The sequence below is a fragment of the Microcaecilia unicolor genome, chromosome 13 (assembly GCF_901765095.1).
Source record: "Microcaecilia unicolor chromosome 13, aMicUni1.1, whole genome shotgun sequence".
Lineage (NCBI taxonomy): Eukaryota > Metazoa > Chordata > Amphibia > Gymnophiona > Siphonopidae > Microcaecilia > Microcaecilia unicolor.
The window spans coordinates 55,221,303-55,248,571 of NC_044043.1; the positions used below are offsets into that span (position 1 = coordinate 55,221,303).

Genomic DNA, 27,269 nt, shown 5'->3' on the forward strand with positions numbered 1-27,269 from the left:
GGTTCGATTCCCACTGCAGGCACAGGCAGCTCCTTGTGACTCTGAGCAAGTCACTTAACCCTCCATTTCCCCAGGTACAAATAAGTACCTGTATATAATATGTAAGCCGCATTGAACCTGCTATGAGTGGGAAAGTGCGGGGTATAAATGTAACAAAAATAAATAAAAATAAGAGCCACTGGCAAATATTTGTAAAACATTTTAATGACAAAGTTGGCAAACGAGGAAAATGTAACAATAACAAGTTCAGTTGTCTAGTAATCAAAATTTTCCAACTTCCTCTGGAAAAACTTTAAGCATGCTTGCTTGACATGTTGAACCTGGTTTGTAAGTTCATCTGTCTTCTCACCTTGTATTTTTAGAGTGTCTTCCACCTTCTGGATCCTGACAGCATTTTCCTGCAACAGTTGGCAATGCAAGGACACACACCTTATGGACTTACGTGAACATTATATTTTGAAAGAGTTAAATAGTTAAGGGGGTCTTTTACTAAGGTGCGCTAAAAATCAGCTGGTGCTAAACGCCGAGACGCACATAGGAATATAGTGGGCATCTCATTGTTCAACACCAGCTGATTTTTAGCACGTGCTGAAAATGCTAGCGCACTTAGTAAAAGAACCCCTAAGTAAGAAAACTCAGATAAAATATTTTTAGACTGATGGTTATGCTTTGTTTGATTAATATTCTTATGGAAATGTGGCAAGGTGCTCTTATATATGAAGATCCTTATTTTTAAATAAATACAAAATCTTCTATGGAACTTTGGAAGGCTAAGTGCTTTGAAAATGAGCCCCTATGTAAACTACTTCTTAAGGTGCAACACGCATTAATGTAGCATACTTCATTCTTAATGAGGACTATTAGTTAAAAGCCATAATAATGTGCACCACATCTTCGTAAATAGACTCCCAAGCTATATGTTTACTTATTGAATATTGGCGCTAAGTAGCCAGCTTTCCCCCCACTCTGACTGTGCCTCTGTGGCCACCTACATTTAGGCTCCTAGTGAACCTGGGCACCTAAATTTAGTAATTTAGCCCTAGTCAGTTTTCAAGGGGCCAATTTTCATGCCTAATTCCTTTAATTAAGCTTCTAAACACTTGAAAATTGACACAGGAGCTAGCCAGACGAGAGGAGACAGGACAGATTGAAGTTCAGATGGTAAAATAAATGTAAATCTGTTTAATGGTTAGAAGTGAAATTAATATATTTGTATTTTGTGTTGTAATTGCAGCAGCTGCTCAGCCAGGAACAGAGATTTTTAATCTGCCAGCAGTCACTACCTCTGGTAAGACTTGAGAGGATCATAAGAAGGCATTTCATTGTCTATTAGAAATAATGTTAGGAAGGAAGACAAGGAACAAAGTTGATTTAGGATGTGAGCCCAAAGCTAGACTACGAACAGCATCTGAAAGTGATTGAAGAAGATGATGTGAGATGAGCAGCATTTTGTCATTGTAAAGTACGATACACTTCAGTTGGGGGGAGAAGGAGATAAAAGGGGCAGTGGGGCCATGGAGGATTGTATGCAGTGTTATGGTATGTGCAAAACTAACCTATTTGGAACTATTACCCTTCAGAGAAACCCTGTCTACAATGGGCTATTTTGCCAGGGATTAATATGATAAATATAACAAAGATTTGGGTAGATAAAACCTAAAGTCCAATGAAGAAATCTGTGCTAAACATAATATAGTGCTTTACTTTCAGTCTAGTGTTAATGTTTGTGTTCTATGGTTAACTCCCATGTAGTATGGGTTTTAGTGCTCCAAAACTGCACTTACTGGGAAATAGTGCAGTGGGTTTAAACATTTTGTAATTAGCATGGAAATACATGCTAATGAGATGTGTAAGGAATTAGTTCCTATGCATCAAGCTATGCTAAAGTTTAGTGTAGTTTTTTTTTTTTTATGTGCACTGAATTTTTACTTCACCTCTGACTCAAGACAAAAGAACTAACAGAGATCTGGTTGAAGATAAAAAGGTGGGAAGGGGAGGTTTGGTTGGTAAGAGACTTTTGGATGTGGATTAGATTGAGCAGCTCATACATGCATCTGAAGGTGGTGGGCTAGATTAGTATTGGTGGAGTAGTAGAGAATAGAGGGAGTGGTGGTAAATGGAACTCACTCTGAGGTGAGAAAGGTGATTATAGAGATGCCCCGGGTCTACATGTCAGATCTTATTGACCTACCACCCAGGAACATAAAAAGATCTTCACGCACATTCCTAAATCTACACTTCCATAGCTGCAAAGAACTAAAATATAAATTAATACATTCATCCAGTTTTTCTTACATAGGAACGCAGCTTTGGAATGCATTACCACTTGATGTGAAAAAAATAAGTGACTTAATCTATTTTCGGAAATCACTGAAGACCTATCTCTTTAATAGAACATATCATAACGACCCATCACCTGAACTTTAGTACATTACTGTTCTAATTATTATTTCATCATCGACCTTGTTATACCCAATGTTTTATGCCACTATGTTACTCATATTCTTGTGTTGTTATTAATTGTATCTCTACTCAGCCATGGCAATAGCCAGGGCGGAATATTGTAAGCCACATTGAGCCTGCAAATAGGTGGGAAAATGTGGGATACAAATGCAATAAATAAATAAAGTAGTGGAGTACCTCAGATCAGTCCTTTTTTTTTGTACCTGGGCAATGGAGGGTTAAGTGACTTGCCCAGAGTCACAAGGAGCTGTAGTAGGACTCAGACCCATTTCACTAGCATCAAACTTGTTGCACTAACCACTAGGCTAGTAATATAGCAGAAGAAATTTTATTTTTGCAAATAATATAGATTTTCTTTTTTTTTAACTTTAAATTTTTTTTATTGCATTTTCCATATGTTTACATTTGTAACCATCATTCCATGAAATAAACAACAATTCTTATGTCTGTCTCTTAACTTTGTCTCAACATACAGACTATCCAACTGCTTCAAAATACATTTTTTGTATGTTTACATTTGTCCCTATCGATCCATAAAATATAGTAACATAGTAGATGACGGCAGAAAAAGACCTGTGCGGTCCATCCAGTCTGCCCAACAAGATAAACTCACATGTGCTACTTTTTGTGTATACCTTACCTTGATTTGTACCTGTCCTTTTCCGGGCACAGACCGTATAAGTCTGCCCAGCACTATCCCCGCCTCCCAACCACCAGCCCCGCCTCCCACCACCGGTTCTGGCACAGACCGTATAAGTCTGCCCAGCACTATCCCCGCCTCCAAACCACCAGTCCCGCCTCCCACCATCGGCTCTGGCACAGACCGTATAAGTCTGCCCAGCACCATCTCCGTCTCCCACCACCGGCTTTGGCACCCAATCTCGTCTAAGCTCCTTAGGATCCATTCCTTCTGAGCAGAATTCCTTTATGTTTATCCCACGCATGTTTGAATTCCGTTACCGTTTTCGTTTCCACCACCTCCCGCGGGGAGGGCATTCCAAGCATCCACTACTCTCTCCGTGAAAAAATACTTCCTGACATTTTTCTTGAGTCTGCCCCCCTTCAATCTCATTTCATGTCCTCTCGTTCTACTGCCTTCGCATCTCCGGAAAAGGTTCGTTTGCAGATTAATACCTTTCAAATATTTGAACGTCTGTATCATATCACCCCTGTTTCTCCTTTCCTCCAGAGTGTACATGTTCAGGTCCGCAAGTCTCTCATACGTCTTGTAACGCAAATCCCATACCATTCTCGTAGCTTTTCTTTGCACTGCTTCAATTCTTTTTACATCCTTAACAAGATACGGCCTCCAGAATTGAACACAATACTCCAGGTGGGGCCTCACCAACGACTTATACAGGGGCATCAACACCCCCTTTCTTCTGCTGGTCACACCTCTCTCTATACAGCCTAACAACCTTCTAGCTAGGGCCACCGCCTTGTCACACTGTTTTGTCGCCTTCAAATCCTCAGATACTATCACCCCAAGATCCCTCTCCCCATCCGTACCTATTAGACTCTCCCCGCCTAACACATACGTCTCCCGTCTTGTCTGTCTCTTAACTTTATCTCAACATACAGACTCTCCTTCTACTTTCAAATACAAAAGCACAGTATCATCCCTTTGTACCCAAGTAGTTCCTTTGAACTATTCCCTTCACCCATATAATATAGATTTTCAGTAGAGTGGACACTCCGGAAGGAACAGAAGAATGAGGAGGTACCGGTTGCTTGTCTGTAAAGATTCAATATTAAAAAAAAATGTGCAAAGTCACATCTTTATGGTGTAGAAATCCAAAGGAGCTGCATGTTATGGGTGGGGAAGAGGCTAATGTGCCCAACTAGGACAGAGATCTTGGGGTGATAGTGTTGGATGATGTCAGGTGCAAAATAGTGTAACAAAGCAGTAGCTAAAGCCAGAGAGATGCTGGGATACATTGAAAGAGGCATAACAAGTAGATAAGCAGTGGCTATGCCTCTGTACAGGTCGTTGATGAGGCCCCATCTCAGAAAGGATGGAAGTTCAAGGCAATGTAGAGAGAGGCAAGCAGCATGCTACTGGGTCTGCTACAGAAGTGGTATGACACGAGACTTCAGCACCTATGATGCTGACGTTCAAATATTCAAAGGGTATTGATGCACAAGCAAACCTTTTCTAGAAAAAAAAATCAGCAGCAAACTAGGAATTATGATTTCAAGCTGCAAGGAGGTAGATTAAAATAGTATCAGGAAATATGTTTTTCATGGGGAGGATAGTGGATACCAGGGCTAGGACAGGGTATTTGATGCCCTAGGTGAACTTCCATATGCTTTGCCCCCAGCCCCCCTCCACCCCCAACCATTATTTTTATTCATATACATTTTCAAAACATTTTTCTCAAATGCAGCACATCCTCAAAACATACATTTTTCTATACATATAGCCTCCACCCAAGATTTTAATAACTAATCGTGACCCCTCCAAAAGAATGTACTCTTTAGTATTAAACTTTAATATTAATTTTGGTATCACCTCAATAATAACATAAATTGATGGAAAGGAACAGTCAAAAATCAACTGACATTTCAACTGACCGTATTTCAATTTATAAGTACAAGAGGTGACGCCTCACGAAGCCCCCGGCTACACAATTTGAAAGCTCACAGGGGCTGGGCTGCTTCATCATCGGCAACCACCTCTACAAATTCTTCTCTTATTACTTTTCCTTTACTTAGAAAATTCATTATACATAGCACTTAGCTTTAATTCCATCTGGATTCCCAGGACGCTGTATATGACCATGACCAACGGTGGCCAGCGTTTCGTTGCCTGCCTCAGGGTCACATGGTCTGCGTCAATCTGTGAAGGAAAAAAGTAGTGAGAACACCCGACTTTCCATTGTGACACTAATTCTATCCTACAAAAATTCTTTTAAAATCCTTAACTCTAAGAAACCTCAGCTTCAGCGGGCCAGTAAAAGTAAAAATGGCCTCTGTAACTTAAATACTGGGTTACGTCAGACGCCAGGATCTGACCTGACCAATCAGCTTGTAGACATTCAGTACATCGACCGAACACAACTCGTGATCTCTTTCATTAAAGGGTCCCACCATCTATAACTAGAAGAATTGAAATGTTTCGTTTTACAACAGATAGAGATTTCCCCAGTAAGGATTAGAGCCAATAGGAAACGGATTCTGTTCCAGTGTGAACAGAAGTGGATACACCGCTTGAACTCACTGGTTCCAGGGGGTCTTAATGGTAAAATCGAATGGGGTCCCACCATCTATAACTAGAAGAAGTGACCCCATTCGATTTTACCATTAAGACCCCCTGGAACCAGTGAGTTCAAGCGGTGTATCCACTTCTGTTCACACTGGAACAGAATCCGTTTCCTATTGGCTCTAATCCTTACTGGGGAAATCTCTATCTGTTGTAAAACGAAACATTTCAATTCTTCTAGTTATAGATGGTGGGACCCTTTAATGAAAGAGATCACGAGTTGTGTTCGGTCGATGTACTGAATGTCTACAAGCTGATTGGTCAGGTCAGATCCTGGCGTCTGACGTAACCCAGTATTTAAGTTACAGAGGCCATTTTTACTTTTACTGGCCCGCTGAAGCTGAGGTTTCTTAGAGTTAAGGATTTTAAAAGAATTTTTGTAGGATAGAATTAGTGTCACAATGGAAAGTCGGGTGTTCTCACTACTTTTTTCCTTCACAGATTGACGCAGACCATGTGACCCTGAGGCAGGCAACGAAACGCTGGCCACCGTTGGTCATGGTCATATACAGCGTCCTGGGAATCCAGATGGAATTAAAGCTAAGTGCTATGTATAATGAATTTTCTAAGTAAAGGAAAAGTAATAAGAGAAGAATTTGTAGAGGTGGTTGCCGATGATGAAGCAGCCCAGCCCCTGTGAGCTTTCAAATTGTGTAGCCGGGGGCTTCGTGAGGCATCACCTCTTGTACTTATAAATTGAAATACGGTCAGTTGAAATGTCAGTTGATTTTTGACTGTTCCTTTCCATCAATTTATGTTGTTGTTTGAACAGAAGTATTTGGAGGGATTTACCTTCACATTTTTGCTTTAATTGTTGATCACCTCAATAATAACAGGACGGAGGGAATCAGAAGTGCTGTGAATAAAGCACAGCAGGAAAAAAGCATAATGGGCTTTCAATAAAACCATTTCTCCATACCAATTCTTGGGACCCATTGTGCTTTTTTTTACTTGCTTTACCTCAATAATAGTAACACAATTTCCCCTCCATCCCACCTCAAACAGCACCACTTATACCTATAGAAGGGCAGCACTACAAACATTATATACTAGCTCTAGAACACCAAATATCTCCTATTGTGAAAACAGAACAAACAACTGCTGTAGATAACCTATGAATCTAGTCAGGTGAGTACATGTGCCTAGTTTGTCTAGTGTTAAGGTTGACCCTGGTGGATGCATGGAACAGACTCTACATAGAAGTGGTGGATTCAAAGCAATAACAGAATTCAAAATCGTTTAGGATAAACACAAAGGAGCCATTAATGGCTAGAGGATGGTAATGAAGAACTGGGATAACCAGCATGGAACAGCAACTCATCCCAAAACAAAAGAAAAAGGATTCTATTGTGCTTTCAAAAAAGCATGGGGATGGCAGAAGGGGGTGTAACTGACACAGAGCAGCAGTTACAATATTAAACTGACCAGCAAGGGGAAGGGAGTGGTAATGTGCACAAAGTAGCTGTATCTTCCTTGATTTACTGTGTTAAAATGAGGTGAAAAAAAGTTTTGCTTCCGATTTGATTTTGGTGGAAATCAGTAGAAAGTTTTAGTCATGAAATCAGAGATCCCCAAGTTTGGGACCTCCCTAGAGAGTTGAGGGGGGGGGGGGGGGGACACAGTAGATGGTGGCAGACCAGTATGGTCCATTCTGTCTGTCCAACTAGATAAAATCATGTCAGATGGTATAAAGTGATACATCTATGATCTATGCCCTAAAAAAGGCAAGGATAAATCTAGATCAGGTATACATATGATGTATCACTTTATACCATGTGACATGATTTTATCTAGTTGGACAGACAGAAGTCTGCCCGGCACTGTCCTTGTTCTAAAATTTCTGAAATTGTTGTTATAACCCCTGAAAAGCTCTACTGCAGCCCCATCCAAGTCTGTCAAGCCTTGATCAGGGCACAGACCATAGAAGTCTGCCCAACACAGGCTTTCGACCTAATCTCCCCTAAGCTTCTTTGGATCCGATCCTTCTAAGCAGGATTCCTTTGTGTTTGTTCCACTCATTTTTGAATTCCATTACAGTTTTCATCTTTACCACCTCTCATGGGAGAGCATTCCAGGTATCTATCAGCCTCTCAGTGAAAAAATACTTCCTGACATTATTCCTGTGTTGGCTCCCTTTCAACTTCAATTCATGCCCTCTAGTTCTACCATCTTCCTGTCTCTGGATATTTGAACGTATCATATCACTCCTGTTTCTCCTTTCCTCCAGGGTATACATGTTTAGGTCAGCAAGTCTCTCCATGTACGTCTTGCTATGTAAACGTCCTACCATTTTTGTTGCTTTTCTCTGAACTGCTTCAAGTCTTTTAAAACTGAACACAATACTCCAAGTGGGGCCTCACCAACGACCTGTACAGGGGCATCAACACCTCCCTCCTTCTGCTAGTTATACCCCTCTCTATGCAGCCTAGCGTCCTTCTGGCCACGGCTACCTCGTTGCACTGTTTCGTCACCTTGAGATCTTCATACACCATCACCCCAAGGTCCCTCTCCTGAATCTAATCCATATCCACCCATCCCCACAAGTAATCTCCTCTATCCACACCTGTAACTGTAACCTTCAGAAGTAGTTATTTCATTTAATTATACTACTGGAATACATTAGAGCACCAATATATCTGCTACTGGGAATCTGGAACAATATGGACTGTTACATAATCCTACACAGACACCACATGCCAGCAGAATCCTTCACCTCAGTTGCAGATGCAGAAAATGACTCTCCTGATACAAGATAGGGTACTGCAAAAAAAAAAAAAAAACATGCAGACAAAAATTGAAAGCAGAGATACCAAACATACCAGACTCTGCAAGTCATGCCACACAAGAGATATGGAAAGAAATGCAAGTCCTCCTGTACAGTGCAAAATAAAGACAACAGATGTACGTTCTCAACACCAAACTGTAACTCAACACCAAACAGTCACTAAACTGTAATCAATAGAAATAAAATAAAACAAAATAAAACGTGGAAAAGAAAATATGATACCTTTTTTATTGGACATAACTTAATACATTTCTTGATTAGCTTTCGAAGGTTGCCCTTCGTCAGATCGGAAATAAGCAAAAGTTGGTAGATGACAGTATATATGATGAAACATCAAAGCATTTCAGTGACAGTCTATATGCATGGAGACAGGGGATGAGTGAAACATCAAAGCACTTCAGTGACTGTCTGACAGGATGGGGGTGGATAGGTGAGAGGGAGACAGGAGAGCAATACAATTTACAAGGCAATACAATTTTATTTATTAATGTATTTATACCCCACATTTTCCCCACAGACATGCAGGCTCAATGTGGCTTACATAAACCAGAGAGAGAGGGATCTCCGGGTGATATCAGATACAAATGAGAATAATAGAGTAGAAGGGCAAGAAAGAAAGAATACTTTACATAGAACAGTACAGAAGAATAGTACTAAACAGGATCCGCATATGCCAGTGGCAGAGGCCAGAGTCCTATATTGTTCCTGGTGAAAATGCTTCGGTAAACAGATGCGTTTTCAGCGCTTTGCGAAAGGTAAGGTAGTCTCTCAGACTGGTGATGTCTCTAAGAAGTGCATTCCATAGTTGCGCGCTGATGAAGGGAAAGCTTGACGCTGAATAGATCCGTTCTTACAGCCCTTCCAACTGGGGTAGTGCAAGGTGAGATATAATCTTGAGGACTGGTCAGCATTTCTGGCTGGCAAGTCAACCAGGTTCAGCATGTAACTTGGGACAACCCCGTGGAGGATTTTGTGAACCATGGTGCAAACCTTGAATTCTATACGCTCTTTGATTGGAAGCCAGTGAAGTTTAACAAGAAGAGGCGTCGCGCTATCAAACCGGGCTTTATTGAAGACAAGCCTCGCTGCCGTGTTTTGGACAGTCTGTAGTTTTTGCAAGACAAAACCCTTACACCAATGTACCATTGCAATAGTCTGTATGACAAAGCACCAATGATTGTACCATATTTCTAAAGAGTGGTCTCGGGAAGAGGTGACAAACTCGCTTGAGCTTCCTTTTATGCTTTGTAATGGGCTAGAAAACCCAGATCTTAGTTAAGTCCTGTCTGGTGGGTGTCAAAATATTTAATCATTTTGACTTCAAAGGTCTTAATGTTCCTGTATTGTTTTAAAGTTCCCTTTCAGGATCCTTACCATGAAATCACTGGTACAGTGTTCTGGTTTTGTAAAGTGCTATCCCACAGGCGTGACATCTTTGTTTGTACTGGCATTTTTCATATGATGTTTATGTAAATTAAATCTCTTCTTTAGCATCTGACTTGTTTCTCCAGTGTAGCAACCTTCATCACACTTTTTACACTGAATGATATATACCACATTGGAAGATAAGCATGCAAAAAATTCCTTAATGTTGAATATTTTTCCTTTGTGAATGATCGGGGGTCCTGTGAGATATTTTGGCATAGTTTGCAGCTGGATATATTGCAAGGATGTGTGCCATTCTTTTCTTTTTGAGTCTGTGTTGGGAGCTTACTCTAATTAGCTTGTGTTTTAAGTTGGGTGGCTGTCGGAAAGCCAGCACTGGTGGGGATGGGAATATCTCTTTCAGTAATTCATCCTCCTGGAGTAGAGGCTGAAGATGTTTTGTGATTTTTCTTAATTTTTCCAGCTCTGGGTTGTATGTCACTATAAGGGGGATTCTGTCTGTGGCTTTTTTTTTTCTTTGTACTGTAGCAGATTTTCCATGGGTGTTTTGAGGGAGAACGCAATATTCTTGGCGATTATTTTGGGGTTGTAGCCTTTCTGTTTGAAGGATGCAGTCAGGGTTTCGAGGTGTCTGTCTCTGTCCCCTGGGTCAGAGCAGTTGCGGTGGTATCTTGTGGCTTGACTGTAAATAATGGATCTTTTTGTATGTGGAGGGTGGAAGCTGGAGTTGTGGAGGTAGCTGCATTTGTCTGTGTGTTTCTTGTATATGGATGTTTGTATATAGCCATCGCTGATTGAGACTGTGGTGTCCAAAAAATTGACTTGGGAGTAGTCAATTTTGAATCTGATTGTAGGGTAGTATGTATTGAAGGAATTGTAAAATTGTTTGTTTCTTCCCCCCCCCCCCCCCCCAATCCAAATCATAAAAATGTCACCGATGTACCGGTAGTATTTTAGGGGTTTGGTCTGGTATGTATTCAGAAATGTCTCTTCCAGCTCAGCCATAAAGAGGTTGGCATATTGGGGTGCTGTCCTGGTGCCCATCGCAGTGCCCATTATTTGTAGATAGATATCATTGTTAAAGCGGAAATAGTTGTGAATTAAAATAAATTTGATTAGTTTTGTAATGGTTTCTGGTGAGTATTGATGGTCCAGTGTGGATGTTTTTAGGAATTTCTCACATGCAGCTATGCCATCTGCATGGGGAATGTTGCTGTATAGTGATTCTACATCCATCGTGACCAGAAGGGTGCTTGGTGGTAATTGCTTGATATTTTTCAATTTATTCAGAAAGTCTGTGGTGTCTTGTATGAAGCTGTTTGTTTTGTGCACGAGAGATTTCAGAATTCCCTCTATGAGTCCAGATATTTCCTCCGTGAGCATACCAATACCCAATATGATTGGTCTGCCAGGTTTTCCAGGTTTGTGGATTTTGGGTAGCATGTAGAATGTGCCCACAGCAGGCTGGTTTGGTATCAGTTTCTTCAGATGTGGCTGTACTTGTTTAGGAAATGTTCTGATCATAGACATTTACATAGACATCATATGTTCTGATCATAGACATTTACATAGACATCATATGAAAAATGCCAGTACAAAGATGTCACGCCTGTGGGACAGCACTTTACAAAACCAGAACACTGTACCAGTGATTTCATGGTAAGGATCCTGAAAGGGAACTTTAAAACAATACAGAAACATAATACCTTTGAAGTCAAAATGATTAAATATTTTGACACCCACCAGACAGGACTTAACAAAGATCTGGGTTTTCTAGCTCATTACAAAGCATAAAATTGTATTGCCTTGTAAATTGTATTGCTGTCCTGTCTCCCTCTCACCTATCCACCCCCATCCTGTTAGACTGACACTGAAATGCTTTGATGTTTCACTCATATATACTGTCATCTACCGACTTTTGCTTATTTCCGATCTGACGAAGAAGGGCAACCTTCGAAAGCTAATCAAGAAATGTATTAAGTTATGTCCAGTAAAAAAGGTATCATCTTTTCCATGTTTTATTCTGTTTTATTTCTATTGATTACCTTTTAAAGTGGACTAACATGGCTACCACACGTCACTAAACTGAAAATAAATCATTTTTCCTACCTTTGTAGTCTGGTGATTTTATTATTCCAGTCATCCTGTTCCCAGTCTTTGGTTCTGCTTTCCTCTGTGTGTGCTCTTAACTCTGTTTTCAGGGTCTCCTTTCCATTTGCTATTTTTTTTTTTCTCACCTCCTGCACTCATCTTTCACATTCAGCTTTTTTTCAATTTCTCTGCCTCCTTCTCAAATCTATCTTTTCCCTGCTTTCATCCCTTCACTCTTCCCTTCATGCTTAGCCTGTCTCCCCTCTTCCCCTCCCTTCATGTGCACCATGTCTCCCCCTTCCCTTCCTTTCCCTTTATGTGTAGCATGTCTCCCCTCTTCCCTCCACTATATGTGCAACATTTCACTCATTTTCCTCCGTTGTGTTCTCTCATTCTCCTTATTTCCCACAGGTCAGGGCACCTCTCGCCTCCCCCCCCCCCCCCCCCCCCCCCGAGTGCCTCTTTCTGTGCCCCGTCCCTCACCCACCTCATCAGATCTCTTTCTTCCCTAACTGACCTCCCTGACCAGCATTTCATTCTCTCCTTGCCCCCCAAGCAGAACCTCTCTCCTTTCCCCCCTGTTGCAGCACCGCCCTCCCTCCTTGCCCCCCCATGCAAAACTCTCCTTTATTCTCAACCCCCAAGTCCAGCATCTCTTCCTCAGTCTCAAACCCCCAGTCCAACATCGCTCCCATATTCTGAAACCCCCAGCCCTAGCATCTCCCCCCTCATTCTCAAACCCACAGCCCCAGTCCAACACCCCTCCCTCATTCTCAAACCCCCAGCCACATTTCCTCCTCAACCCCCCCCCCCCCAGTCTAGCTCCTCTCCCTCATTATCAAACCCTGATCTCCAGCATCTCCCCTCATTTTCAGGCTCCCAGCCCCAGTCCAGCACCTCTCCCTCATTCTCAAACCCCCAGTCCTAGCATCTCCCCCACATTCCCAAACCCATAGCCCAGCATCTCTTCTACAACATCCAGAGTCACCAGTAATTGAAAGTACCTGCTCTAATTTGACTCATTCTGAAGTTTGGTGCTGCTCTGGTGTTTCATGGGTATACTTCTTTTGAAGGAGGCATTTTCTTTGATAAATGGGCATGCATATATTACATCGCAAGAGCCCCACACCCTTGGAAACTGAGGAAGGATAACACACTTGAGTTGTAAAGCTTTGGGGCATGTTATTCAGTGTATGCACTGTTGCTTTGTTTAGGAAAGAGACAGCTGATATGGATGGAGCACCACGTAGGTTATGGAGTGATTGTATTAGTTTGAATTGATTAGATAAATGTGCACTGTCTTTTTGGGGAACATCTTTACAAGGAAAAGGTTGAATATTTTGAAAATGAAATTGCTTTAGTCTCAGAGGGAGCTATACCTGTTCTACCAGTGATGTAAGGTTCTCTCAGCTGAGAAAGTGAAGGAAAGGGGGATCTTTTATTCTCTTGTTTCAGTTTTGATATTTATCATTTTCTTCTATTGATGCAAAAGAAAAAAAGAATCTTAATTTGTGTTTAGGTTTGGTTTTTCTTTTCCTTTTGAATGATAGGTGAACTTTGAAGCATTCTACTGCTAACACAATATAATGATGTCAAACTAATGATAAAATTCATCCTATCTGTATTATCTACTAACAGCCAGAGACCTTCAACTGCTAGGAGAAGCTTGACCTATGATAACAAAGGGCTTGTGGCTGTTAACATCTGCTGTGCAACGTTTGATAGAAAATATAGGGAGATACTTCCATTACTAGCACACTGTCATCCCTATGTTTCCAAGGACATCCCTAAGTAACATCACAGATTTTTGGTTTGTTGATGGGGAGCAATGGGGTTACATGTTAGAAAAGTGAACTGATACTACATTGGTCAGCTCTGTCTTAATACTTTATGCAAAACTGCAGACATTCCCTTTAATTAGTATTTTCAGCAAATTTTTAAATAGCCATGTGTGGAAGAATGTCACAGTTGAGCTCACAAGCTGGTCTGTGGTCCAGTTATGTATGTCTTGAATGACATTGCATAGATCCAGTCAAAAGCTTTGCTAGCACATTTGGCTAGTGTAATTCTGCCTTGTGCATATCCTTAGTGACAGGAACAAGAAACTGGTTATAGCATTCTCACTGTAAGACTTTCCATCTATGCTAGGGGGTCACTTTAGAATGGTCACTTGAAAAGTCAACCAGCATAAAAAAAAAATATTTCGTCACATTCCTCTGTTTATCCCTTCTGTATGAATCAAAAAAATCAAAACTGTGAATTTGATTGGCTGATGCTTTTGACATTGTGCATTTTCCTGTGACACATGGAGTGTGACAGTGCTGTCAGCTGTAATTTTAACCCTTGGCATGTCTAATTCACAGCCTCACATTTGCTGCTTGCAGAAATGCTCACTTTGATTTTTCCTTCTCTTTCTCTCTCTGTCTCCCTCTCCATTGCTATATAATACCTTTTCCCTCTCTCCCTTTAAAATCCCTCCTACCCTTCCCCTACTTGTAATTTTTTGAGGTGTATTTTGCCCTCCCCTTCCACCCTTCCTTCTCCCAGGCGCAGTCAGCTCTAGGGGTCATTCCTTTGCAGATCCTGCCAGTAACCTTGGTCTAGAAGACATCATCAGGAAGGCTCTGATGGGCAACTTTGATGACAAAGGGGAAGATCATGGAGTGCTTATGTCACAGTCAATAGGGGTGGCAGCTGGGGGCTCCAGCTCTGCCGGATCAGCAAACAATGATGTACGCAGAGACGAGGCCAACCCATCTCCCAACTCAGGTTAGAGTTTCTCTTGAGCCTGTAGTGAGCAATGGGGTAGGGTTATCCATTTAGGAATAAAGGTGGCAATTAAATAACAGACAGGGAAGAGGATTCGGGGAGGTTGGGTTGTGGGCCAAAGGGTATAGAAGTGAATGAATTGTAGAATGTGTGATTATGGGGTGGGATTGGTAGAGTCTAAAAATGAGCATATATATTTTGTCTTATATACTTTATTGATTTCAGTGTATTTCTAGCACTAAAGTGGGTATGTGATCTGAAATGTGTATGAATTAATTTTAACATTTGTATACTAGTAAGTGTGAAGATAATTTGTATCAGTGATATGTAAAATATGGGCAGTGGAGTGAGCTTTCCTTTAGAAGCCTAGAGTGGACAGCAGGGGAGAGTTTGCAGCAGATTTGAGTAGGAGAAAGATCATTACAGGTCTGAGAAAACCAAGATAGAAGAATGTGCATTTATATTTTGGATGTCTCATTTACTGTTAGCAGTATAGTATGCTTAGATTTTAAAAACCTTGTACATTTCTTTCCTCTGTAGGAGGAGGATCCAGTAAACAGAAGCTCCTGGGCAAATCCAGCAACAGGAAATCAAAATCTCCCCTGCCGGGTCAGGCATACTTGGGGACTGAGCGCCCATCATCCGTGTCCTCGGTCCATTCTGAAGGAGATTACCACAGACAGACTCCAGCATGGACCTGGGAGGACCGGCCCTCTTCCACAGGTGAGATTGCCATATTCTGATTAGGAATGGGTCACTTGTGGGAATTTATTTTTACATTGAGTGAGAGAGAACCCTAAATTGGATCAAATAAATTTTTTTTTCTTATTGTAATGAAACTATTTCCTAAGATTTCAAAAGTTAAAATTAATGAAGTTAAGATAATATAGAAATTACTGGTGTTTTGAGCAGTGAATGTTTGAAATACAATTTTTCTCTTGCCTTGTAGGCTCCACCCAGTTCCCATACAACCCTTTGACAATGCAGATGCTGAGCAGTACTCCACCTACATCCATTGCATGTGCCCTGCCTTCTATGAACCAAGCCGTATCCCACCAGCAGAGCCGAATATGGGATCGGGAACCTGCCCCACTTCTCTCGGAACAGTATGAGACATTATCAGACAGTGATGACTGAACAGTGGAGGGAGGACAATGCTTACTACCTGCTCTCTGTCTTCACATGTGTGGGTTACCCTCATCCCCGAGAGCTTGGGGTATATGTCATGCATGGAAGGGAGAGTATATTGCAGACATTTGTGTGGGGAAAAGACAAACTATTCATTTCCTTGTGCATAGGTCAGGTTTTAGGAGAATGTAATTAAGTGTCTGAAATACTAAAAGATTAAATATGTAAAGAGTTTTTAAACAATGGACTAGTGTTGTTCAACATCTCTTTGTAAAAAAACAAAAAAAACAAACAAAAAAACACCACAACCCTTCATAATGTATTTAAATACGTATGTAAATACTTGCTGTCATTTTAGTTCCTTGTTGTAGCATATGGTGTACTCATGTCTCGATCAGTGCAGCCACTCTTCAGGAGCCACTGTGTCACCTTTGCAAAAGCAACTTTCCATGTGACTTTTGGCATGGTTTTGTGCAGACTGTAAAGTGTCAGATTTCTGCCTGTGATAAGCAAGTCTGCCGTTCTCTTGGGCTATGATCCAGTGTGTAATGTCCCACATCAGTAAAATGCAAGTACAGTACAATCTGGAAGAGTGACCAGCAGTCCCATGTCACTTCCGTTTATGTCTGCAGCTGTCATCCATTTAAAGAAACAGGACTGTATTTCCCATTTTCTGATGCTTTATTTATATATTTTGATGTTTGATCAAATTATTTCCTCTGAAGTGTAGTTGCACCACCAAGCTGAAGCAGTATTGAGAAGTAAAGTGTAAGCCTGGTGCTGTTTTGATGACAATTGAGAATGTAAACTGCCCGAGTCTGACTAATAATAATAAGTGTATGAGTCACTACTGGATCTGTCTGGCAACTTCCAAAAAGGAGGCAATATGGAACAGATCTAGATATTTCCTAAGTATATGAAGGTGGAATGGGTTTTATTTGAGGGATCAGGGTGGGTTATGATGCTACTTTACCCATTGTCACAAAGTATCTGTAGGTTTTAAGCGTAAGCTGCTAGCATCCTCCTGACTCAGATGCCTGGAACACTAGACCATATATATATCCACTCAGAAAATATTGGAAAACAAATATTTGTAGTTGGCAAAAAAGGAAAAATTAGACATTACCTGCTAATTTTCTTTCCTTGTGGCCCTCCAGACCATTCTAGACATTGGGTATACACTCCTGTCAACAGATGGAGACTGAGAACTGCTGATTCAGTGCCTTCACCCAATAAAGCATGCTGTGCAGCCTGCAACCAACCAGTATTTCTATTGACAAAACACGGATGGCATAACATCCCCCAGGAACTGGGGGCAAGAACAACCAAGATTATCTTCATAATCAATCAGACAATGAGAACTTTAAACAATCCTGACCTTCAGGAACCTCAAGATTGGACCTAGCTGACTACTCCTCTGCTTCTACTTGCTAATTTCTTTGTTCCCAGGATTGCTTTTTGGGTGGTGTTCTGGACTAGTCTGGAGAGACTCAAGGAAAGAAAATTAGCAGGTAACACCTAATTTCTCCTTCTACATCATCCTTCTAGTCCAGACATGAGAGGTATCAAAGCAGTGCTTAGTGAGGGTAGAACACAAACAAACCTGCCAACAAGACACTAGGCTGCAAGGCCAAATCTTGGCATTCTGCGCATCAAAGTTATAGAGCAGTAGAAAAGAATATAGTGATGTCCACGTGACTGCCTTACAAAATGTTCTGTGGAGGAAGCAGGCTATGCTGCACCCAGGAACCTTGCCTGTGCCCTAGTAGAATGTTCTTTCAGTTGCACCAGGCAACTGACCCTCTAATCACGTACGCTGAAGCTGGCACTTCCTTAATCTGTCTTGCCTTTTTCAGAAAGTGAGAAGTGTCTGGGTGAAGAGCCAGGGGCTGTCTTTGCACTATCCCCCTAAAACAGCCTAGAGGCCACTTCTTCTTTCCTACCACCTCCAAACAACATAAAAAGCCAGTCCAAATGCAGAAATTCCTCTTTCCTCTTCAAATGAAAATGCAGGCTCTTTGAAATCCAGGTGGTGCAATTGCCTCACCTCGCCTCTGGAGAACCTTCTTCCTTCCTTAAACATCAGGAATGTGATGGATTGGCTCATGTGGAAAGGGGATACCACCTCCAGCAATAAGGAAAGAACTGGGCGCACCACCAGCTTCTCATGAAACATAACTAGGAAAGGCTTCTGACAAGAAAGGCCTGCAACTCTGAAATTTTTCTGGATGACCAAATAGCCATGCCTGTCTAAGCATCTCAAACTGCACCTGGTCTAATACTGACCAGTCTAAGTTGAGCTTGGTGGTCACGGATTTAATGGGGGCCTCAAATGTTTCACCCTTTTCAGGAAGTGAGAAATGTCTTGGCGAAGAGCCAGGGAGTGACTTTGCACCATCTCCCTAAAATACCCTATAGCCACCAAGTGAACTCTTAGCAAGGCTAACAACATACTTTTATCCAGGTTGTCCTATATGAACTCCAGAATTTCCCCTAAAGAATCAAGTAATGGGATCACCTGCCAATCAAAGCCACCAGGTCTCAAAAATCTTCCAGACCTGTGACATAGGCTAAAGAGGTAGAAGTCTTCCTAGAATGTAGCAGTGTACCTATCAGCATAGTGAAATAATCCTCTAACATTCTTGCCCTTTCAATACCCATGTAGTAAGATAGAACTGGGACATTTCCTGGATCAGAAGGCCCACCTTTCTGGGCAAGACCAGCAGATCCCTCATAGCAGGATGGGCTTTCAGAGTGGCTTGGCTTATCAAGCGCTACAGGAGAAAGAGACGCAATAGTCAGCATTGTAGCCACAACTGTACCAGAATGTCTATCCTTTTTGATGAGCACTTGTTCCTGTAGCTAAAGATCTTGTCATTGCTGACCATTGTCTTCAGCTCCATCAGTTTTCCCCAATGCTTCTGTGACATGGAAGACCTCTTTCAACAGAGTCTACTCTCCTCTATATAGTGTTTGTGCTGGAAAAAAAAAAAAAATCCACGTGGTACGGGCGGTTGGCTTGACGGAGTTTAAAAAGGGGTTGGATAGATTCCTAAAGGACAAGTCCATAGACCGCTATTAAATGGACTTGGAAAAATTCCGCATTTTTAGGTATAACTTGTCTGGAATGTTTTTACGTTTAGGGAGCGTGCCAGGTGCCCTTGACCTGGATTGGCCACTGTCGGTGACAGGATGCTGGGCTAGATGGACCTTTGGTCTTTCCCAGTATGGCACTACTTATGTACTTATGTAATGATGTCTGCTCTGGCCACATGTGACTTAAGATGTTCTGTTTCACCCAATCCATGAGCACCTTCATTTCTTCTACTACCTGGCTACTCTTTGTGCCACTCTGCTGATTGACATATGCCTTTACCATCAGTGCCTTGTCCTGAAAGATTGGAAGGCCAGAAAGGCAGTTGATTGGCTCTTTCCTCCAGATGGTGGATAGGCTACAAAGCCTCGTGCATTGACTACCAAACCTGAGCTACCTTGTTCAGGCAATGCACACCCCAAACTGCTCAGACTGACATCTGCTTCCATCCCTGTGCCCTGAAGGGACAAAGGGATCTGCAGATCCTCCTCCTGAGGGAACCAGTGCAGCAACAGGGCCTCCTGTAATAGATGCATGTGAGCCCTAGCCCAAGGCACCAGCTTTATGGTCACATCAATGGACCCCCCCCCCCCCCATAACCTGAGGTAATCATGGGATATTGGCCTCATCTGCCCGCTGAGACTCCTTATTTGTGGCTGAAGCTTAACTTGCCAAGGAGGGTATCAATGCGTGATCCTAAATATTCCAGTGTTTGGGATTGTGTTAGCTTGCTTGACTGGATTGACTAACACACCTTAACTCCTGCAGCAACTCAAACAACCCAGGTTGTGCACAATATTGTAAAATTCAGCATAGTTTATAGTGTTTTGCACAGAACCCCCCCCCCCCCCCCCCCAATCATAAGGCTTGAAATCCCTGTCTCAGGCTCCAGCCTCCCCAGTTCTCTCTCCAAACAAGATTCCTCATTGTCTACTCACAAAGTCTTCTCCTGCATGCAGTACGCCCACCTCTCATTATTACTTCTACCCTCCCCTGCTAATATTATATTTCTCTCCCTCACAGCCTACCCTCAGGCTTGAACTCCTGCACACAAGTGGCATACTTTCAGCTTACTGTTCCCACCCCCTATGGAACAATCTCTGTTTTCTCTGCCTACACCCCCCACTCCCCCATTGCAAACTCAGCTTAGCTCTGTGCCTCCCATTACACCCCATTGCTCTGGCCCTTTTAAATTTTTAGACATGGGCGGCAGGAGCTGCTTTGCTCTGCTCACACTGTCTCCCCCCCCCCCCCCTTTCCCCTGCTACGTTCACATGCCAAAACTGGAAGTGAACTGCACATCGGGTTATTTTCTACTGTGACTATATGAACCATGGGTGCCCCAGGGTTCACATAAGCAGGTCTAAGCCATCAGAGGAGGAGGAAGTTACCTGATATACAGCAGTTCTCTTCCTCTTCTTTTTACCATGTGAGCTGAAAGGGGAGGTGAAGAGAGAATAAGCAAAGCTGTTACTGTCCATGCCTGCACTGAATTCTGCATGTCCTTTGGGGGGGGGGGGGGGAGAGGAGGAAGGAAGGAATCTGCTGTGTACAGTTGCATCCCCCAGGAATAAAGGTAATGGACAGGCCGAGCAAAATCTAGGGAATACCCTCTTGGATGATCTCCATCACCCACTGATCTGCGGCTATCTGGGCCTTTCTCCGGTAAAAGAGACTTAGATGGTTGTTTGCAGGTACCATCAGAAGATGGGCCCCAAGCTTCTCATTGGGTGGCTCAGGCTTCTTCAGAAGTTCTGGAAACCACCTTCATGTTTCTCTCTGGCTGCCCAACGAGCTGGCCTTGAAACCAAAATGTGCTCTACTGGGCATGATTAACTATCCCTGAAGCAACCTCTCACCACTTGGTCCCAACCAGTCAGCTAAGGATGGTTCTATGGGAGTCTAGGCACCTTAGACTCTAACCAGATCCTTCATCAGCATATACATGTCTCCTCCAAACAAGTCTACCCTTATAAGGCAATTTTCTAGAGACAGGTCTTTTGAGACTACATCATCTGACCAGCTCTGGAACCAACAAGTGGAGACCCAACGTGCAAGACTCTACTGACATACTAATGAGATCATATAACTTATCAACAAAGAAAGCTGTGCCCATCTTGAGGTGAATGACCTCAAGAGCTACCTCTGAGTCTCCTGGGTGAGGGTTATCAGGCAAGTGTTCACCCCACCAAAAGCAAGCATGAGCCACATAGTGACTGCATACTACTGCATCTTCAAAGGATTGCTTGCACAAGGCATCCCATCTTGTGATCCTGACGATCCTTCAGAGTTGCTCCACCTTTCACAGAAATGGTCATTATCTTTGTCATTGGTCAACCTTTGGGCAATAGAACCTTTCCTTCTCTGAAAGAGTATTCAGTGTCTGCCATTCCACTTCCACTATCTTTACTTGATTGCCCTGAGCATAGGAAAGGTCTTAGGTAGCTTTTTAATGCCTTCTAGAAGTAGAGCTCCAGCCTTTGCAGCCTCCACTGGTTGCCGTTCAGAAATCTTTAGCACTGACATAACCTGAAAAAAATGAGAGGTCAGTTCATCCTGATAAAAATCTGAGCCCTTATGGCAGCAACTCCCAGGGGAAATACCCCCTCCTCCTCCAGGGGCTCTTCCTTCCACAAGTCCCAATCATCCAGCACTTCTGCCACCTGCCTTGTGTTCTTGATACCAGACAGCGTCCTCCATATCCCTTACTGGCAAAAGCCATGGCTTATTGGGCCCTGGTCTGCCTTCCAGCTGCCAGGCCCTTCTTCATACAAAAAGCCTGGTGCAGGAGGAGCACAAATTCTGAGCTGAAAGCTGTTGGCCTGCTTTGACAGGGGTCTGCTGCAGCTTCATGAGATCAAGTACTGGGAGTGATGGATCCAAAGTGGTGGTAGGACCCACCAAATTCAGGTCTCCAGAGCAATTGGGTTTTGTGGCAAAGACCACTTAGAGGCATATTTTCAAAGCACTTTGGGAGGCTAAGTTCCATAGGTTTCTATGGAGCTTTGGGAGGCTAAGTGCTTTGAAAATAAGCCTCAAATGTACCTAATCAGTGACTGATGCAGTCTGCCATATTCATCTGCTGGCAACCCCCCCCCCCCCCCGTGTTTGCTCCTAAATCAGTGCTTCTGTACATCCGATTTGTTCCCCCCTCACCAGCCTCTAGTAATTGTTGGTGGCCACCTGTGGTTTTGGGGGGAGGGAAGGAGGAGAGTTTTAAAATGCTTAGCTGTTTCCTGCCCTGGGCTGGCTCTCAAAAATCCCCTCCCAAGGATTAGGAAGTATACTATGGAGGGCCATAGACCGAACTGGGGAGGGACCTGGATCACTGGGATTTGCATCTTGGGCTGTGCGGACCAGCCCAGCTAGCCCTATCCTTTATTTAAGTAGACTTTTAAAGATATATAACTAGGGCAAACATATTGCCACCTTAGTAGATATTATATAAATGACCCACATGAAGGATTCCCTCTCTTCTGCTGGCCACATAAAGGCAAAACATTGTCCAAATTGACACCTCCCAATTTAATCCTAACTATCCCAAACAGAAATTCTTGTCTGCCCCTCCCACCCCCACAAAATGACCCACATTTGTTGAGACTGGGAGGCCAAGTGTCACACACCCTATCAGGAAAGAAAAAACTAAGATAACCTAAATTGGCCTCTTCTGTCCTACCAGACTAGATTTCGAGTACATAGGAGCTGCCTTACCGTCTGCTGAAGGCTAAGAAATATTGTCTGCTTGTGAGCTGCACAGGACCCTTTATAGGGTGAGGGCTCTGAAGCAGTAGTTCTCAGTCTTCATGCTGAGAGGAGAGTGTAGACTCATCTGTCTGGACTGGTTTGGATGGATGATAATTGTGCTGCTCTGATATTCGCACACTTAATGTGGACTCCTAAGGAAATGGGAAATGTCTCTCCCCACCCCCCCTCAAACAACAAAAAAAATTTGTTCCAATCGTGGTCACATTCTTGTGTATTGGTTAGTATAACCCAGGTAACCCTAATTCCTTGCAATGAGCTATCCATGTAACACAGAAAGGCTAGCCTTTCTAGAAGAAGGATGTTGAATTTGAGTTTTGCTAAACCTTTGCTCTGCTGTATGTTTTAGAGCAGGGTGTCAATCTATTGTCCGTGCAGAAAGAGTACTGTGGCCATGCAATGATCTGACAAGGCTACACCTCTAGTCCTTTACGAGTGCCCACTTGTTAAAGATGTATTTCTGGCTGTTATATAGTCCAGACAACTCTTGCAAACATAACTGAAAGCATATTTTAGATGTTCTTAGCAGTCGGTCTTTAGGTGTATCCATAAATGACTGCAGGTCCATGACTGTATTAGCATCCCAGCATTTAAAAATGCACTTGTCATACTTACACAGAGAATCCAGTTGTCAGCTTGTTGAGTTGCAAATTGTAGGCACTTAGATTCTGGCTTTTTTTTTTTTTTTTTGCCTGTTCATTACTTACTGCTCTGGGCTGATGTCTCCGGAATGTGGAACTCTGAGCTACGTTAAAGTCTACTGGGCCATGTACCTGTGATACTTGGCACCTAGAGGTGAACAAGTCTATAACTAGGTGTGTGATAGGAGGCCATTCTGTAAAGTAATGGAGGCCCCTACTTTTCTTTATAGCAGGTATGTCAAACACAGCCAAGAATTCAACCGTAGACTACACTAAAATTTACATTATGTAGTTAACCAGGTGTTAAATTTAGAATGCATGTTGGATACTGTGATGCAGGCTCCACAGAACTCCCCTATGGGCCACCTATTTGACACACCTGCTTTATAGAATACTAGCATGACAGTGAAAATACACAGCTGTAATTTAAGCACAGGCAGTTCCACCAGCTGTTGAGCTAGCCTAAGTGTGCATTTGAGTGCCTGGTTGGTTACACTATTTTATAACTTTTAATATGTGTAAATATGATTGATTATATATATATATGTTTGTGTGTGTGCCTCTAAAAGATGCACCATGTAAGATGTGTATATTTACAGAATAGGGCTTAAATGGGCTTTTGGTACATACATGGGTACTGGAGAGAATTGCCTTGCTAATGTGCAAGTCCTGTACAGCTGCATGTATTTCATGGGAGACACCCACCAGAGAAGAAAACTCTTGGGGGCTAACACTATCCTATCCATTCTGTGTGTTTCTGACTTGCATCAAAATCTTAAAATTCTCACCCCCCATGCCCAGGGCTGCTAAAAAAGGGGAGGGGAGGGGGGGGGGGGCGCAAAATTCCCCAGGCCCGGCACCGCTCTCCTGCTCCTGAAGAAAACTCCAGCGGCGGGCCCCTCTTGGATGCTGGGGAGGAGCGGACACAGCAGGGCTTCAGGCCAGGGCCTCTGGTTTAGCTGGCGGGGGTCCCCCCAGCAGAAGAAGTCTTCCTCCAGCGCTGCTCTTTGTTGCATTGCCTGCCAAGTGGCTGCTTTTCCCCTCAGGCCACGCATGCTCGGTTTTGAAACAGCATGCTCAACAGAGAAAATGTAAGGGCAGCACAGTGAATTGCAGCAGAGTGAAGAGCAGGCTCAAGGAAGACTTCTGCTGGCAGGGCCTCAGGATCCTCTCGGCGGCACTGTCTGTGCCTCCTCGTGGCATTGCTGTCTTTGATTGTACTTATCCCTGAGGTATTGGATGCTGATGCTGCCTGTTGTCCCTTCTTGTACTAAATCCCAGTCAGCTTGTCTTAATGTTGGAGTTTTTAATCTTTACCTTATTTCTGTTTTCATTGCCACTAGTCATCATGCTATAGCAGTTCAAAGTGCTTTCATATATTTTCCATTTTTATTCCCATTAGTTTAAACTGAGATGGGGGGGCGCGGGGGATATGGTGGTGTGCTGTTGCCACTTTGGAAGCAAATTACTATAAGATAGCCATGTATTTCAGTTCAAAACAATCATTGCAATAGTTGTATTTTTAAGTTCTTTGCTGTCATATGTTTGGGATTAGCAAGCTTGTGATTTGAGCATTCGCTCTCATAATACACAAGCTGCTGGTGTCCTTCAAGGCCCTCTCTGAGAAGTGGCGTTAAATAACAGCGGAGACACATCCACATTAAGAACAGACCTAGATGTGCTGCTCATTTGATCTAGACCTGGATTTTCAGCACTTTAAAAGTATTGGAGCTTAACTGGCATTTACCTAGTTAGTAGGTAGCTGTCCCACCTTCGGCTGGTTCTTTTTCTGGGTACCAGTCTGAATATCACCACTACCTGGCTCAGTAGTACCAGTCAAGTTATGCCTGGTCACTATCTGGATGGCCACACTGAACATCTAGATATAAAAAGCTTAACCACAGCCTGAATATTTAGGGGGGGGGGGGTAGGAGGAGGGAGTATTTTACCTTCTGCTGGGACTGTCTTTTTTCTAGCAGAGAGTGATGCTGTTCTCCTTTATGATCCCATGGTGGGGCACTAGCCCAAAGCAGGAACAGGAAATTAGCTGACATCATCATGGTCCTAAAACTCTGCTGCAAGGTCATCTAACTGGACACTGTCACTTGAATTTAATTAAGAATACCCTGGCACTTCCTGTTGGTTTCCTCAGAAGACACCCCATTTCTTTCTAAAAGGGCATCTTTAAACTTTTCCTTTGAGGGTGCTGATTTATTTATGACGTTCCCCCCCCCCCCCCCCCCCCCCCATAGGAGCAAACTGAGGCTTACATGCAGGACAGCCCACCTCCAGGGACCAATTTGGACTTCTCTGCCCATCTGATGTACTCATTAAAAAAAAAAAAAAGTCTGAAATATGTAATGGGCATTAAAGAATACAATGCTTAAAGAAACCAAACCATGCATTTAGGTGTTATTTAAACACACACTGATGTGATTTAGGTTTTTTGTCACACTGACACCCAGAGCTTACGCTGAATGCCTGTCTTGTTTGACCTGCTAAATTGGGAGTTGTTCCTGCCCTGCTTTTGGAGAAAATCAAATTTCTAAAATCATTAACAACAAAAATGAAGTTGAACCTTATATATTGGCGACAAAAACCTTGCTAGCGCCCGTTTCATTTGCTCTGAAACGGGCCTCTTTTACTAGTCTTAAATATTGTCCATTTTAATTATCTAGTACAAATGGCTTTCTTCACTATACCTAGGCTTTAGATCTGAAGAGATCAATCTATAGTAAACCTCTACCATATCAAACTTCAGCCCAAGAACACTAAGCAGAAAACTTTTGAAGTTAGAAATTGCTGACAACTAATCAACAATGGGGAAAAAGACCTTCACTTAGCTGGGGGATTGGCGGGTCACACACACTCCTTGTTAAAGCAGACAACAAACAAGAGAAACCACCTGGCCTGATTGGCTGTGAGAATTGGGAGTAGGTACAAACATAGGCCTTTGTTTATGAAGCGGTACTAGAAAAAGCATTAGAGGTCAAAAAAGCAGCAAGAATTGGTGATTTTTGGTACCAAGTCCAGTCCATTGACTTCAGCAGCAGAGGCATCGGTCTCTATGGTTCTGGGAGATACAATGGGAATGCAATAGCATTGAGAGGTCCTCTAGCTAGATATCTAGCATCAATAATGGTTGCCAGGATCTTGTGATCCCTTCCCGAAGGTGAGAAAGAATCCATCATTCTCCTCACTGACTTTGCAGGATTCTGATGCCAAGTGTCAGGAAAAGGCCAAGAAACATCAGTGTCAAATTCATCAATACACTCCTGCCCCTGATGCTGAAGGCCACTCACCCTCTTGTGAACTGGACTGGGCACAACAGCCTCCAGTGAGCCATGACCAGGTCACCAATATTAGGAGGTGACCACACTGGCTGAGCCCCAACCTTTAATGAGGGCAACTCTCAAAGAGTGGCTAGGACAGGCTCCAGGGGTAGGCAAGAGGCCATGACATCAAGGGCATCAGTGCTGGCTCCAAAAGGAGCTCCAACCTATCTGGAAGCCCATGCACCAATGCCTGTGGTAAGCACATTGACATAACATCAGAGACTGTCTATACCAAACTATTGTTGGTCTCCACTCAGGATAGGGGGAATGTCTTTGGGGAACTGGAGGCTCCTGGTGCCTTGACTCACCTGCCCCAGACCGCTGCAGGGTGTCAGTCCTATGAAGCAGGCAAAGACTCGGTAAGTACTTTTAAGAGCCTTGGTGTCTGAGGAAGCACCTGGGATCCTCTTGAAGGGGGAGCTCCCTTGGTCTTCTCTCAAGACCCTCAAATGAGCCAAGAGCTCCAAGACTCACTCCTCAGTGCCCCCCACAGATGGAAAGAAAATTTATCAGAATGCTATGCTTGGTTCATAAATAGCATTCTCTAAGTTCT

At 42.9% G+C, this 27,269-nt stretch overlaps 1 protein-coding gene across 9 annotated transcripts in view; it reads left to right on the forward strand.

The window, feature by feature from the left end:
- Positions 1 to 16,181, forward strand: part of LOC115482561 (nuclear receptor corepressor 1-like) — a 315,982-nt gene extending 299,801 nt beyond the window's left edge. For 7 of the 9 annotated variants that reach the window (XM_030222440.1, XM_030222439.1, XM_030222446.1 and 4 more), the window contains exons 44-47: positions 1,235 to 1,288; positions 14,535 to 14,756; positions 15,297 to 15,479; positions 15,706 to 16,181. In XM_030222440.1, coding sequence (XP_030078300.1) covers positions 1,235 to 1,288; positions 14,535 to 14,756; positions 15,297 to 15,479; positions 15,706 to 15,893 — 647 coding nt within the window. In that variant the 3' untranslated portion in view covers positions 15,894 to 16,181. The remainder of the gene's footprint in view (positions 1 to 1,234; positions 1,289 to 14,534; positions 14,757 to 15,296; positions 15,480 to 15,705) is intronic. The other 2 variants (XM_030222445.1, XM_030222447.1) reach the window with 1 other exon arrangement.
- Positions 16,182 to 27,269: the final 11,088 nt, after the last annotated feature.